This window comes from Chelonoidis abingdonii, chromosome 24, assembly GCF_003597395.2.
Source record: "Chelonoidis abingdonii isolate Lonesome George chromosome 24, CheloAbing_2.0, whole genome shotgun sequence".
NCBI lineage: Eukaryota > Metazoa > Chordata > Testudines > Testudinidae > Chelonoidis > Chelonoidis abingdonii.
The window spans coordinates 19,963,512-19,979,219 of record NC_133792.1 but is presented as its reverse complement, the minus strand read 5'-3'; the positions used below and the strand labels follow the sequence as shown (position 1 = coordinate 19,979,219).

The 15,708-nt window shown below is 42.8% G+C and overlaps 1 protein-coding gene across 7 annotated transcripts in view; it reads right to left on the bottom strand.

Moving 5' to 3' along the window:
• Nucleotides 1-12,063, bottom strand: part of SEC16A (SEC16 homolog A, endoplasmic reticulum export factor) — a 45,250-nt gene extending 33,187 nt beyond the window's left edge. For 6 of the 7 annotated variants that reach the window (XM_075060560.1, XM_075060563.1, XM_075060561.1 and 3 more), the window contains exons 1-2: nt 11,919-12,063; nt 739-4,651 (exon numbers count right to left, since the gene is read on the bottom strand). In XM_075060560.1, the coding sequence (XP_074916661.1) occupies nt 739-4,572 (3,834 nt within the window). In that variant the 5' untranslated portion in view covers nt 4,573-4,651; nt 11,919-12,063. The remainder of the gene's footprint in view (nt 1-738; nt 4,652-11,918) is intronic. The other variant, XM_075060566.1, reaches the window with a different exon arrangement.
• Nucleotides 12,064-15,708: the final 3,645 nt, after the last annotated feature.

Below are 15,708 nucleotides of genomic sequence, written 5' to 3'. Positions count from 1 at the left end.
GGTAGGGCATTTTTAGGATTTGGACATCCGTCCCACTAGGACAAGGTTGAAACTACCATCTTTTTCACATAGGCCAAGAAAACAGTGTTCCGATAGCAGTCACTGTCACTCCTGGAAGTTAACAGTATTAATACTCATTTCCTATCTTAAATCTGTTTATAATTTATCCAACATTTTCAGTTCTGTCTTTATATGTTTGGGTTTTCACACTCCTGATTGTAAACTAATTTTTCTACTAATTTTGATTCTGCTTTCTGACATCAGATATGTATCATATTTGTCAGCTTTAAAAGTGCCAGTTAGTAATGAAAATGTTACCAAAAAATCCTTCCAAAAGCTTTCCCATTATCTAGTTTTGTTGAGTTCTTGCATTATGTTATTGACACTGTGATTTCACTCTATAATGAAATATAAAGTGAATCTTTCAAGATAAATGCTATATTTTTGATCACTACAAACACTTCATTATGATTCAAAGACAAAAAGAAGTTACTAAATACATCAATACAATTACACCTCTACCCCGTTATAACACCACCTGATATAACACGAATTCAGATATAATGCAGTAAAGCTGTGCTTGGGCGGGTGGGGGGGGGAGTGTGCACTCTGGCGGTTCAAATCAAGTTCCATGTAACACGGTTTCACCTATAATGCGGTAAGAGTTTTTGGCTCCTGAGGACAGCATTATATCGAGGTAGAGGTGTATGAGAGAAGAGAAAAAAGTTCCTGCTCTACCTGGTAATAGAGATGAGCTGCTGTTCTAGGATCCAGGGGAGTGTAAGGCTGTGGATATGGAGTCTGATAAGCATCATAAGGATGTCTGTAATAGTAGTAAGGGTTTTGTGGTGGCCCACAGGCATCCTGAGGAGTCTGAGGTGGTGGTGGGTTTTGTTCTTGTTGCATGGTTGGCATGGCTGGATGACTGTTGGTAACAGAGGCTGATGAAGTTGGAGCACTCAATGACTGACCAGAAAATGGTTGTTTATCAGGACTTGTTTGACTATAGCTTGTTGGTGGCTGTGTTGAACTACCCTCTGGGGGACCTGCTGGATAATACCTATTAGTTGACACCTGATTCTCTTGTTGCTGTGGTGCTTGGGTAAATTTAATTCCTGAAGCCATCTGATAATTTGAAGGAACCAAGGACTGCCCAGAAGGTACTGTTTGCGGCATTTGAGCAGTTTGCTTTTGTTGCTGAGAAAGCAATGCCCCCTGTGTGGCTCTGTCTGATGGAGCCTGAAGCTGCACATCTTTTGTTACCTGTTGATAGAAATGTTGTTTGTCATGTGTGTCTGGCACCACCAGGCTAGCATGATTGACTGGTTGCTGAGGAAATACTGGACCACAAGAAAGTAATGGATTATGCATCTGCACAGGATTACTGGTCCTGCTTTTGTCCAATGTCCGTGTTACTGTAAAATCGAGTGCTCCAGAAGTTTCTTCATGACTATGTGAGTCATTTGTAGAATTATTATTAGGCACCATGGTATTCACTGGTGGAACTAATAATACACTTGCATTCCCACTGGGGAGATTTGTCCCAGGAGAAACAGCTGAGTTAGATCCTGGTTTACTTGCAAATTCAGGCAGACAACCTTCTGAATTTGCATTCTTTTGACCTTCTGGAGCCAAATTAATTGGAGTTTGAGATGGAGGTTGCATCAACAAATTTGTGGATTGATTTGAGGTGATTTCTGAAGAATTAACAGGGCTTTGTAATAAATTAGAATCTGACAGATTAGAAGATGGAGGAGTATTAACTGAAGATCCAACCTGCATCACAGACAGTGGCACATTTTCCCCAGAGGGGATCCCACCAGCATGTGGAGCTTGGAGTCCTGTTACAGGTTTATCTTCAACTCCAGGATCTTTCAGTGAAAGATTATTTTCATTCCTGGTTAGCTGATTACATAAAGAAAGAGAAAAATTAATTGGCTGAGCCAAATTATAGGTTTGATTAGGCTGGGCGATCAAGATAGGGTGATTTTGCAGAGAGTCCGTGGGTGGAGAAGACAACAAACTTGCATAACCTGAACTTGCCTGAGACTGAAGTGTCTCCTCTTCTCCCATTTTGGGAGGATTCTCAAGGTTTTCAGAAGAGGCGTTTCCATGCTGGGATAGTTGCACAGGAACACACTCTGGTTTATCTGGCTGCTGACCAGACAGCCCTTCTTCAGGCGGTTGAATAATTTCCACTGTCTGTTTGGCAGGTACATACACTGCAGGAGCGGCAGGGGCTAGAAGAACATTGCCCCCAAAGTTAGGTAACTCATTGTGAGCCCAGAGAGTTGTTGCTGGACTCTCACACTTCTTAGTTGTTCCTTGTGCTCTTGTTGAGGGTCTTTTCTCAGGTACCAATTGTATGTTTTCCACAACAGGTCCACTAGCAGGCTGCAAAATGTTTCCAGGTTCACCAGTGACTGTAAGAGGCAATGGATATACTTGGGGCATGAAAATAGTTTCTAGGTTATCTGGTGGCTGTTCAAGATTACCTGGTGAGGCAGCTGGCATAGCCGTACTTTTCTTAATATTCTTTTGGTTTGGGTGGTTCTCTCTTAGTTCAACCACCATCTTTGCTTGGTCAACCTCTGCAGATTTTACCCCAACCCCATGGGACCTTACTGGTTCAAAAGAACTATTTGCACTTGTCTGAAATATTCCTGTAGGTTTGGGGGGGCTTGGAGTTGGAGGCTGGGACAGATTACTATGGTAATTCTTGCTGATATTTGGCTCACTCGAATCTCCTCCCAAAGGAGAGGAGTCAATCTGCTTAAAGAAACTGGCAGAGGACTCCTCATCAGGCTTCCCACTTTCTTGCTGAATAAATGTACCAACAAGCTCTTGAGGTCTTGTTGAACTAGAAACACTCTTGTGGCTTATGTTACTGTAGTTTGAGGATACGCTGTCAGATCGGACAGGATGAGATAACAAGTCGGGTGCCTCTAGATTTGGTCCTCTTTCTGCATGGCTCACGATGGTGTTCTTTGGAAGCAACTGCCCTGGTAGTGACCCATATCTGTACAGATCAGAACCTACATTTGGGGATGAGCGATTAATAGTCTGTGGTTCGCTTGGCAGAACTTCTTGATTCTGAATGCATTCCAGGTTCTCAACATTTTCATAATGCGACCCAACGTTCTCACGAGGTTTGCTAACATTTGCTTTGTCATCACTAATATTCATAGTTTTTTTACTGGTCTGTGTCTCATGCTGGCTGCTTATAGTTTTAGAAAAATATTGGCCATCCATTCCCTTTTGCACTGCCTCATTAGCTGAGCTTGTGCTAATCTGTGGTTGACAGAGAACACTAGCTGCAGCCTGCTGAGGAGGCAATGGTTGGTGATATATATGCCCTGAATTTAGCTGACAAGCATCATAATTAGCTTTACCAGACAGATCTTTTTTTTCTGATGAAAGTATTTCTTCATTTTCTGCCTCATCCCCTTTGAAAAACATGGAGAGAGTTCCTGAATCTGCATTTGTGGATGTATGTCCAGTTGGTGTTTCAGACACATTTTGAGATTGTTTTTGTGAGTTATTTTCCTGAGTGATGGCATTAACAAAACCAGAGTCTGGTAAAAGAGGCTGTGGGTAAAACTGTTCTTGGTATGGTTGACTTGGCCAAGGATTAGTCACTCTTATATTTTGTCTAAACATATTTTCAGGCTGAAAGCTGTTCACATGGTGGTTGGCAACTGGGAAGCTGCTTATCTCATTCTTTTCACCACCAATGGGCAAAGGTGCTTGCATGGTACTTTGTGGAATATGTTGACGTACAGTTCCCTGATGCAGATTTGCTTGGGGAGGAAGATGGGACGTAACAGCAGAAGAGTGAGAAACGCTATAAACTGCATTCTGAGAAGGTGGCTCAGTGTAGGGCCAGTAGTTCTGAACTTGAGGCTGCAGGTTATCTCGAATGGGTCTCCACTGAGGTGGGGTTTGTTGAAGAGGTGGAGGGAGGAATGGTGCTGTTGTAGGCACTGAACCAGTGTTGTTTGGATCCCTATTAATATCTTGTCTGCTTAGGGGTCTGTTTGCCACATGCGCCATAGCCGGATGTCCACTGAGAGAACTTTCATGTGCTGCTCCTGTATTATAAAGCGACTGTGTTGAAGAGTTATGGGGTCCATGTTCTGCACTTGGATGCATTTCTCCAGTGCTATTTATAATATGTGCTGGTGATGAAGGAGTGACCACATTAGAAAAAGTATTTGAAGTTATTCCTGGTTGAGATACAGATGTTGGTAAAGATGTAGGCAGTCCACGAGAATTATCCCCTGCATATGATTGAGAAGAATGCACACCAGCTGGCCTAGGAAACACTGATGGAGCAGGACCTGGCATAACCAGGGGATTGCCTTTGGATGGATTACCTAACAGGGAACCTTGTGGAGTTTGCTTGCCAAATGCAAAAGGGTCTGTCACAGGCTGCACTGGGGCAGTTGCTCCTGAGACCGGTGCATTTGCCCGTCTACTAAATGGGCTGTTTCGCCAATACGTGTTACGAGCAATTCCTGCAGGAGGCGGTCCACCAACTCCTGCTGGAACTGTCTGTGGAGGTGGCTGCATGATGAATTTCTAGCAAAGTCAAATTCTGTTTGGAGAACCACCAATAATGCTGTAGACAGGTTTTCCTTTTTCCCCCACACTGAAAAGGAGAACATAAAGACAAATTACTTTCACATTCCACTCTAAGAAAACTCAGCATTTAAAAAAATCTCATTCTGTTTTTTTCTCCTAAAAGAAAGAATTTTCAGAAAGTGATCTGCTGAAGACACAGGATTCTCAAAAATAAAATATTTGCCAGTTTTTCTAGAATGTATATTTATTTCACACATTGAGTTTTCACTACACTGGACTTATAATTGTATTTATACACAAGGTTCCATCTAACACTGTTTGGCCACTCAGTGCAAATAAAGCCAAACCATTTTAAAAACAATGTAAAAAAAAAAAAACCCCACAGGGAAAAGTCTTTAAATACGGTTTGGACCCAGGCAATGTTTACACTGACTTTTACACTTATGCTGAGCTCTTTTGTAAAGTCTTGTACTAACAGCGGTAGCACTAGTGCGGTGACATTTATACCATCATGTTGTCTAGACTTGCTTTAAGCAGGATTAGACAATAGAGTGGCAAAAATATCAGCAACTGAGCAATACTAGCACTCCCACCATTGGTAGCACCCGTTAGTGGTAGTGCACTAGTGGAAGATATTAAGAAACAATCTGCTTCTCATACTTTCTTCGAAAGCGTTTTAGCTTGAGCTGTATTTAAACACAGGAAGAGCTGTATGGATGGAGTAAAAGCATATTACTTTCAGAAAAATCCATATAAAGAACATAAAATGTTATTTGCATTAATTCAGCACATTCCACTTTTATCACTGCAAGACATTCTGGGGCGAGGGGAAGGGAAGGGTTACATTACCAGAAGCAGAGTATTTTAAACTTAAAATACAGTCTAAATTCTACTTTGAAGTTCGTCAAAATATATATGCTCTCTGGTTAATTTTAATAGGACTGTTTTGGAAGTTTTCCATCTCAACTTAAACTCACTGGTATGAATTATAAGAATTCAGTTGGTTGTGCAACAGCAGTTTTCATAAGTTAGTTAAGACCCTGTATTTTTCCATTTATAATACTGTACCACGTAAAAAAAATTAAAATAAAACAAGCAATGGTGATTTATATGAGATCTAGGGCATTATTACTAGTCCTGTACTACACAGTGGGACCTTTCTTTAATAGAAATATGCTATTAATGTAGTTTGCATCATGGAGAGAAAAGTATCCACAGTAGTTGTGTCATCTATTGGATACATTTTTGTTTATCCTTCATAATAAAAGGCAATCAAGAGTTGTGCAGTGCTTTAGCAATATGACTCCCAAAGTCAATGGCAATCAGATGACTAGAACCTATTTAAAACCACCTTTAAATTTCTGGCTACGCAACTTGTGTCTTTTGACAGCAAGAGTTGTATGTTAAGAAACAACAACAGAATGATGTTTGTGACTGGGTGAGGAGCTAAGCAGCTAGAGAAGGGATTAAATGCAAAAACCTCAGCTTAATCAAAATATAATCTTGGCAAAAAGTCTCTGGCTGCATTCAGTCTGTAAAACTTCAAAAACACAAAGCACATAAAGCCATGGAGCAGGATAGCCCTTATATATTTCCCAAAGGCAACTTTTCCTGGCTTCTAATGAATACAGTCTCTCATTACTATTTATTATTTGTATTACTGTAGCTCATCGGTCATGGTAATGCAGCCCCTCTTTAAGTGGAATCATTGAGAAGGGGGTCAAGCTATCGGGGTCCCCCTTCACGGGGACCAAATGGCCAATGCACCTCATTACAATGCTCCAGTTATTGCTTTATATCCAATGCAAATCTTTTGTTGAGATAGGGAGGAGGAGCAGAAGAATTGAGTTAATGGTAGGCTTTTGAATAGAAATATTAAACTTCGGTTTGTTAGTTTCAAGCATGACTAATTTTTCTTTAAAATTCTTTTTTTAAAAAGTTTCATGCTTAATCCATGTCAGGGAACGTTAGTTGCTACAAAACACATCTAACAATTCAAAGAGTTTTCAAATATTGTAATCATTTCTCTCTGCCTTGATATCTGAGAGAAGGTTTCCCAGCAAGGCACAACTACTGCCAACCAGGATGTTACCAGGAAACCCTGCCTAGTCAGCAGCTCCTGATTCCACATACTTAGAAAATGAACATGCTTCTAAGAATCTGTTTTGGACATCCCCTTATATTTATTTTTCCACAATTAAGTTTTCAGGTTTTTACACTAAAATTATTAACGTTTTTGTTTTCATTGTACTAGTTGTTCTCAGGCAATGCATGGGAAAGTGGAAACCAGAAATGTAAGACAATAGTTCAAGTGGAAACCATAATTTCTTGTGAACAAAATTTTTATTTTCAGTTTATACATTTTTTAGTTTACTCAAAAACTTGTTTTTGAAAATATAGTTGGGTAGAGAAATCAGGTGTTTTACAATATAAATATTGACTTCCACATTTCTGAGAGGGTCTTTGTTCTTAACAATATCTTATCAAACACACACAAAACAGCAAAATACTAATATCTTCAGTGTTCTTGTAACAACTGATAATTAGCAAATTCAAAATTAGTGAAGAGTCCTACTTTTCATTAATTACTTGTTCTCTTTTTTGCAGACCTCAGGAATAAAAAAAGAATTCTAACCAAAAACTTATTTTAGAGGCCCAAGAAAGGAAGATGCATCCTTTTCTGGATCAAAGTTAATAAACAGATCACACACAGCAAGTAGAAAAGGTGTATACGAGATTAAAAACACAAACTGTGCAGGTTATTAAAGTGATGAAAGCAAGTGGTTTTAATCGACAATATCAATGTGGAAAAAAAATTTTTCCAAAACTTAAAATTAACAGAAGAGTTTTTGGTTTATTTGTTTTTTGTTTTAAGTAAATGAGAATGATGATGGCTACACAATCTCAAAGCCAATCCAACTAGAGTGTTCCCATCTAGAGTGGAAACTCTTGTATTTCAAAGTTTTATTGGTTGATAATGCACAATGGCCTACTAAATGTTAGTCACCTAATGGCTACAGAAAATCTACAATTGCATAAAAATGGCAGTCCCAGAAAAGGTTACCGAAAACAAAGTTTATCAGTTATATCAAAGTATAGCATCCAGGTATAGACACACTGATAACCCAATGTGGACACTTACTCCAATGTAAGGGGGGATTTTTTTATTTAGCTTAAACCTCTTCCCCAAGTAACATAAAATAAAGCAAAAAAAGCCACTCTTAGGCCTGCTCTGCACTTGCAAGTTTTGCTAACATAGCTATGTCAGTTAGGAGTAGGAAATGAAAAAAAATGAAAAAAAAAAAATCACACTCCCGATTGGCATAGCTATGCCGGCAAAAGCCCTAGCGTATTTGCAGTTTATAACGCCAAACTCCTTTTCTCAGTATAACTTATTTTGTTTGGGGAACTTGTGGTATGTTTTGGCCAGTACAACTTATTCTGCTGGTACAAACTGCGTCTCCACTAGATTAAATTCACTCCTTTAGTTATACTAAAAAAGCTTTCCTATGTAAACAACACCTAAACAAAGGAAAATGAACTGTTTAAAAAAAAAAGTCATTAGAACACCCCAAAAAGATATAGCTAAAATCTGAAAAATTGGGCTTAAGCTTTAAGAGTTAAAGTAATATCTAAAAGATGTATTAATACATATAAGAACAGTCAAGCTGAGGGCCCAACATAGTCAGTGTGATTGCTCAAAGTAATATGTTAGCATGTTTACAGAATCGATCGCTCAGTGAGCAAAATAATTCCACTGAAAGCTCATGTGACTGTCTTTCCAGAGGCCAACTAAAAAAACTCAGATTGCAATGCAAATTCAAGAACCAGACTGTAGTTTTTTTTTTTTCTTTCTTATTGCCTCCTAGCAACATGCTTTATGAAGAGATATGTTTGGTGTTCTTAATTAATTTAATAGTGTCCTGAGGGTTATGACATCACCACCACCTCTAACTTTCAGTATTATCCACAAAGGATAAAACATTTATGTCTGCATTTTGTCTAGTGTCTGACTAGATATTGGACTTAATTCTATACTGAATTCTGTAGCCCACAAAAGCTTATGCTCAAATAAATTTGTTAGTCTCTACGGTGCCACAAGTACGCCTGTTCTTTTTACAGATACTAACTAACACGGCTGCTACTCTGAAACCTGTATTAACTAACATTATTACATAGCCCCAAGACAGTTTATTCAAAAAAATACAGCATAAGGAGTGTTTCAGAAAGATCAGCTTCTGTCTCAGACATGCTTTATTCACACACACAGTTTTCTATTTAAGCATGCCGAATAGCACAGATTTTTCCCCCCAATCTCATAAATTTCTTGCCATTCACATTAAAATATTTATATTCATACGATCCTTCATTTTTACAATTTATTATGTGTCAAGAGTGACATCATAGTAGAAATCTGAATTTTTGCAATGGATCAGGATTTGCACCCAAACAAGAAACTATTGAAATTCATTGAATAGCATCTGCAACATTTAGTGACGTTTGACTGCAACAGATGTACTTGAGGTGATCATTTACCCCAAAGACAGCCTAGCTAAATAAAGCTTATATCATTCTAGTTTTGATCATCTGTTATAAGTTTCTACAGCTTTCTTAATTCTTTGAAAAACATCTTAATGGAGTAAATTATACACCCTGGTATAATCTGGAAAAATTCTCTTTGTTTAGCTTAGGATTTTCTGTGGAGCTTAAATGGGAACTACTAAAGTGGAATGTGACAAATGTTAGCATGAAGCAGTGAACAATGAATGAAGACCTATTACTTTCTCCACAGAGCTTTTCAATGTTGCGTACCTCCTTCCTAACATCCTTAGTGTACCATAACCCATGTACAATGACACTACAATACGCACAAACCAAAGTAGTTAAATTAGTTATCTATTACAAGTTTGTCAACATCATTGCAGGAATATGTGAACAGCACAAATACAGTTAGGTAAATCTGTAATCAGTATTCTAACTGAAGATCTTGGGTCATAAATATTTTATGCATAATTTACTCAGTGATCAAAACAGACCCAATTAAGCAATTTTAACTATCAAAACAAGATCCAGAGGCAACTGTGGTTTTGGCTGCGATGACAGGAATTCAATTTCCTCAACATCTCTGCTATGCTTTTGACACAAGCAGAGATAAGAGCTTGTGAACTGTTATCAAGCATGTTGGGAGAACGGGGGGTGCTGGTTAGTCAAAAATTCTGGTTAATTAAGAGTTATACTTACCGAGGGAGGAAGTTTGGGTGCACGAGGGGAGATGTGAGGTGCAGGCTCTGGAAGCGAGTTTAGGTGTGGGAGGGGGCTCAGGGCAGGAGGCTGGGGCACGGGAGGAGTTTTGGGGTGCCAGATCTGGGCAGCGCTCACCTCGGGCGGCTTCTTGCAAGTGGCAACATGTCCCTGCTGCTCCTAGGTGAAGGCGCAGCCAGGCGGCTTTACACATTGCCTCCACCTGCAGGTGCCACCCCCGCAATTCCCATTGGCCATGGTTCCTGGCCAATAGGAGCTGCGGTGCTAGAACTCGAGGCAGAGGTAGCGCACAGAGGCCCCATGGCTGTTCCTCCGCCTAGGAGCAGCAGAGACACGTCGCCACTTCTGAAGATTTGTATTGGGAGATATCAGAAATGCCGGTTTCTAAAGCTTTCCGGTTGGTAAATTGCCAAACACAGCTTTTACTCTTTTATCACAGAAGATCCTGCAAAAGTACACCAGTGTCTTTCTATTCTGCAAGGTAGTTTTTCTCCAACCCTAGAAGCATAACAACTGAACACTTTTTAAAAATTCAATTGTATGATTTATTATTCTCCCAAACCTTTTATATGTTACTTGTCATCTTAGGTCATAATCCTGCAGTTGGATTTGTATGGGCAAATCCCTGTGTTCGTATGGATCCAATTACAGGATCAGGGCCACAAACAACAAGCTGTCCAGAACATCTTCCTGCATGCATGGATGACATCTAACTTACTGTGGAACATCATCATGCTACAACAGTAGTGAAAAAACCTTCCTACCAGTTTCCACATAAATACGAATATTGCTCTGATGCTCCTGGAACCAAGAACATGGAGCTGAACATGCAGCCCTCAGACAACAGCAACATAAACCTTTCCATTAGTTTAGAAAAGAAATTACTAGTTAATTAGGTCAGTGGTTCCCAACTTTTTCAGGCAATACTCAGCCACCATCAGCTGGTACTCATAGTCTCTCCTATTCAATTATGTATAGGGCTAAGAAGCTAAAACAGTTTGAAAAAGGGTGACTTTCGTTTTGAAGGGAGCACTTTAAATGCCTTGTTGAAAATAAACAAAGACATTTATATACTTTCAAAATAGCCTTAATTCACCACATCTACCCACAACTAAGACCTGCAATCATACACTCTAATCTACTGCGAAGCTTGGGTTTCCCTAACACAGTCAAGTAAGTGGAGGGACAGAAACTTCAACTGCCATCTTTGCAAATTCATTCTGACAGTATAAAGCCATACATTGCAACATCTGAGCACCGCCATGTCGCAATATCATGAAATGTCACATCAGGGACCGCAATCCAACTTCAGGATTTCCAAAAAATCCCTATTCTACAGCTGCTTATGTTGTTTATAGGCCACAAAGGCACCCTGAGAAAAATCAGAATTGTCTAGGGTGGGAACACTAGGTACCATGTTTTGGGGACCAATACGAATACATATGAGAAAGTGGAGTAACCGCAGACAGCCAGTCCCTGAAGTACCCAGTGCTGGACCTTCCACCCCTACTATCTATACATCATGCTTGTATGTCACCCACCTCAATAAGCACTTCGCAATCTTTAATTTATTTAAGCTCACAGCATCCCTGTTTGATAGGGGAGTGCTAAGCTCTGCATTTTACAGATACAGAACTGAGGCAGAGAGTCTAAGTGACCTGCCCAAGGCAGCACCCTATCCACTGGGCCATCCTTTCTCTCAATGTGAAGACCTGCCCACACCTTTTAACCCAAAAGCCCAGCAAGTCTTTAGCTATAGTCCCCAGGCTATACCCCCACCCCCAGCCCCAGAGACCTAACCAAATTACCTGCAGACTTCTCCCACGCAGCATCCACACCTCTTCATGCCCCAGGCTTCCAGCAGCCAGGCTGCACCCTACAGACCTCTCGCGTTGTGGCTCCAAGTCTCCCAGGCCAAAGCTGCTTCCCTTCTCAAATGCCCCCGAAACCAGCCCCACTCCCGGACTCTACTCCGCCCCGGCCAGCCCCAACCCCAAACTCCCTCCCACCCCCAAAGCCCCGGCCATCCCCCACTTCCCCAGCCAGTGCCTACCCGAGCCCGCTCCCCTCACCTGGCGGAAGCCGGCTCGGCCCCCAGGGGGTGCACACAGCAGGCGAAGCCCCTTCAGCAGCAAACACCTCCCCGCCTCCCAGAAGCCGCAACACCAACAATATCCACCATCTTGGAACATCCGGCTCCAATGGCCACCGCCGCCGACGTGTCACGCTCCTCACGTGATGACGCAGGCGCGTACGCTTCGACGCCACACACATTTTGTTTCTTTCCGCTCTCTGTTGAGTTGCTTAAAGGGTTCGTGGGGGGTAAAATAGGCTGCGTCGGCGGACAGAAAATGTAACCATCCCTTTAAGGGTTCAGGGCTCACCGGCGAGTGTCAGCCGAAGACGGCCAGGGTTGCGCGCATGCGCGTTGAGGATTGGCGGGAACGCTAGCAAATAAAGCTTCTTGGAGACGGTAGGATGGCGGGTTCGAGCCCCACCTAGGGAGGCTGGAGATGCCTTGACGGACCTGAGCAGAATTCAACAGCTTAGCCTCTGTTATTCCAGGCTGGCTCTGCCCAACCAGACCCTACCTGCCTTGGGACACTATGACCCCCCCCATGCCAAACCGTGTCTGAGCGCCCCTCCCCACTGCGTCTGGCCTGCCCACCTGCCAGTGAGTTATTAAACACAGCCCTTGGTTACTGGGCAGATGCTGGAAAGCAGGCGCCCACCTCCCCAGTGGCCCTGGCACTGCACAGCCTTAGCCCCCCCGCCCCGTGCCCTCCAGTGCCTGTGGTGGTGAAAGCTTGCGTCCCGGGTCGGCCTGGGAGCGCTGTCAGCCCCTCAGCGACAGCCCAGGTGCCGGCTAGGACCCAGGTGTCTGGCTGTGATGCGCGCTGGGCACAGGTGTGCAGGAGGAGGTGTGTGATAATTAGGCATCTCTGACTAAACTGTAAGGGTCTGTATGACCAGAACCCGACTGCAGAGCCAGGGCTGGCTGGTCTTCCCATGCTGTCACCAGGCGCAGCCGGGGAGAGTAGGGGCTGCAGGAAGCACTGCCCAGCAGACGCAGCGTGACAGTGCCCTGCCACCCTCTGACTGGCCATGCACACTGTTTAATCCTGGAGGCTGCCCAGAAAGTCATGGCCATATAGACTTCTGGCCTGTTGTGACGCCAAACCTCACCAAAGTCTCCTGATCACTGTTCTCCAACCCTAGCCCTGCTTGGACCCTGACCCTGCCTCTTAATACCAGCCTGGTACTACCTCTAATCTCCAACCCTGGGCAGACTCCAAACCCAACTTTGCTTATTGAACGTGGCTCCAGCGATTCCCCTTACCCCTGCTTGCTGATGACCCTCCTTGACTTGTGGATCCCAGCCCAGCTGTGATTGCAAGGCCAGACTGTGTATGTCCAGGTCCCTTGCATAAGCATATTCTTGAAAACTCCAAATGGAGAATGAAGAATCTCCTCTCTCTGCCATGTGAAGTTTCCATTACCTTCCTTTCCATCCCTTTCGATTTTCTTGCAATTTGAGCGTCTGAGTGGAAGGGCTCTGCCCCTGCAGATTCACCCAGAAAGCTCCATTTAGAAAAAACAACTAGAATAATCAGGTGGTTTCCTGTCAGGAGCTCGCTCAATGTTCTCAATAACCACAGAGCAATAAACTCTTCTTACATTGCATACATTCTCTCAGTTCAAAGCACCATAGAGACACATCACAACGAACAATAAATGCAATGCACGGGAGTCATTGGCCAACAATACTCCTGCCTTCACACAGGCTTTAGAAGCATGCCATACCACAAACCATTCTGAGAAGTAAGGAAATCCAGATTCAGCAATCATAAGGCCTAGTCAGCATCTGTGCCAGTTCCTATATTATTATTAATTCTTACTGCATTTAGGTAGCATCTTGGAGTCCCAGTCATTCACCCCACTGCGCTAGATTCTGGACAAACACAGAACAAAAAGACAGTCTGCCCCAAAGAGCCTATGGGGTGGCCTTGGCTGTTGTGGGGTTGTAGCATTGCAGACACATGAAATAAGGCAATAAGCTTTAGTTTAGTAAATCAGGGAGAGATGTACAAGAGCCAAAATCCTGGATCTGAACTTTGATTGCAACTTTAGGAGTGGGTGTGTGTCCATATCACAAAACCCACTGTCGCAACAGGTAAGCTCATGGGCAGTTTCAGAAGGAAAGGCAAGGACTGAATGGACCATATAGACTGGTTTGAGACCAGGACTACACTATAAACACATTGGTATAACTACGTCGTCGCTCAGGGATGTGAAAAATCCACACCCCAAGTGACATGGTTGTACTGGCCTAAACCCAGGTGCCAACAGCGCTATGTTGATGGGAGGGCTTCTGTTGACATAGCTACTGCCTCTCCTGGAGGTGGATTAACTACATCAAGGGGAGAGGCTCTCCTTTGGTCAGGGCCAGCTTTAGGAGGTGCGGGCCAAATTCGAACAGTTTCGATGGGGCCCTGGCAGGGATGACTTAAAAAAAAAAAAACACGTAAAAAAACATGGGGCTTGTACTCACCGGGCGGTGCTCCAAGTCTTTGGTGGCACTTCAGCGGCGGGTCCTTCACTCACTCCAGGTCTTCAGCAGCACTGAATGACCCGCCAACAAAGTGTCGCCAAAGACCCAGAGCAAGTGAAGAACCTGCCGCCTAAGTGCCACCGAAGACCCGGAGTGCCACCAGGTGAGTAAAAATTAAAAAGGCGCCTCTAGCCAGGGAAGGGATTCTCACTGGGCGTGGGTTCCTCTTAGGCACGGGGCCCGATTCGGGGGAATTGGTGGAATAGGCCTAAAACAGGCCTTGCCTTTGGTGTAGTAGCGTCTTTACTGAAGCGCTATAGTGGCATAGCTGTAAGGTACCAGTGTTTTAAGTATAGACCTGCCGTTACTGAAGAGGTGAACTTGCGAAGAAGAACCACTAGGGTGAGGCAGAGCACTGCCTGTGGAATGTTGGACCTGTAAAATTAGCATCCAACTGAAAGGGAAATGTGGGTCTACCAACCTTTTCCATTTCCTGCATTATACAGAACGCCCTTCCCACAAGGTGGATGCTCAAAAACTTGTTTTCAGCTGAGTCAGGTGCCTACTCTAAGGAGCACAGAAAGGGGAATAGTGACTCTGAGTTTTTGATTTTCCAGACTCATTCTGCGCCAATATGCTGAAGTGTACTGAGCAATACGAGTTAGAAGTTTACTTGAAAGAGTCAACTGCATCTCTAGAACATTGTCTGGTTTCTCAAGGCAAAGATTTTGGGAGTTGTGTAATAAGTATGCCTAAAAGATTTGCTGAGTTACCAAAAGATCACAGAATGGATCACTGAAGTGCAATGGGGCTTTAATAGCATTGGGTTATTACAAATTGAGCCTATCCAAAAATTATTTTGTTTGAGCAGCAGTTGAATACACCAAGATGCTTGTTATCTTGCTCAGTGCTGCCCAGAGGATTCAGGGAGCCTGGGGCAAAGCAATTTCTGGGACCCCTAAAATAAAAAAAAGTTGCAATACCATAGAATACTATATTCTCGTGGGGGCCCCTACAGAGCCTGGGGCCTGAGGCAAATTGCCCCACTTGCTCTCCCCCCCAGGTGGCCCTGATCTTACTGTTTTCAAAAGCTACAAGTTAAGGCCCTGAGCCTGCAATCATTTACGCACACGCTTAATTTAACAGGAATGCTTAAAGTTAAGCATGTGCATATTTGCAGGATTGTGGTTTAAGATTCCATGGATTGTAATTTTACAGATGAGGTAGATACAGGGCCCTGTCTATGCTGCAATTTGAAACCATAGTTCCCCATTTTTAAAGAACCGTAGGAGCACTGCTCCAGAAAAGTA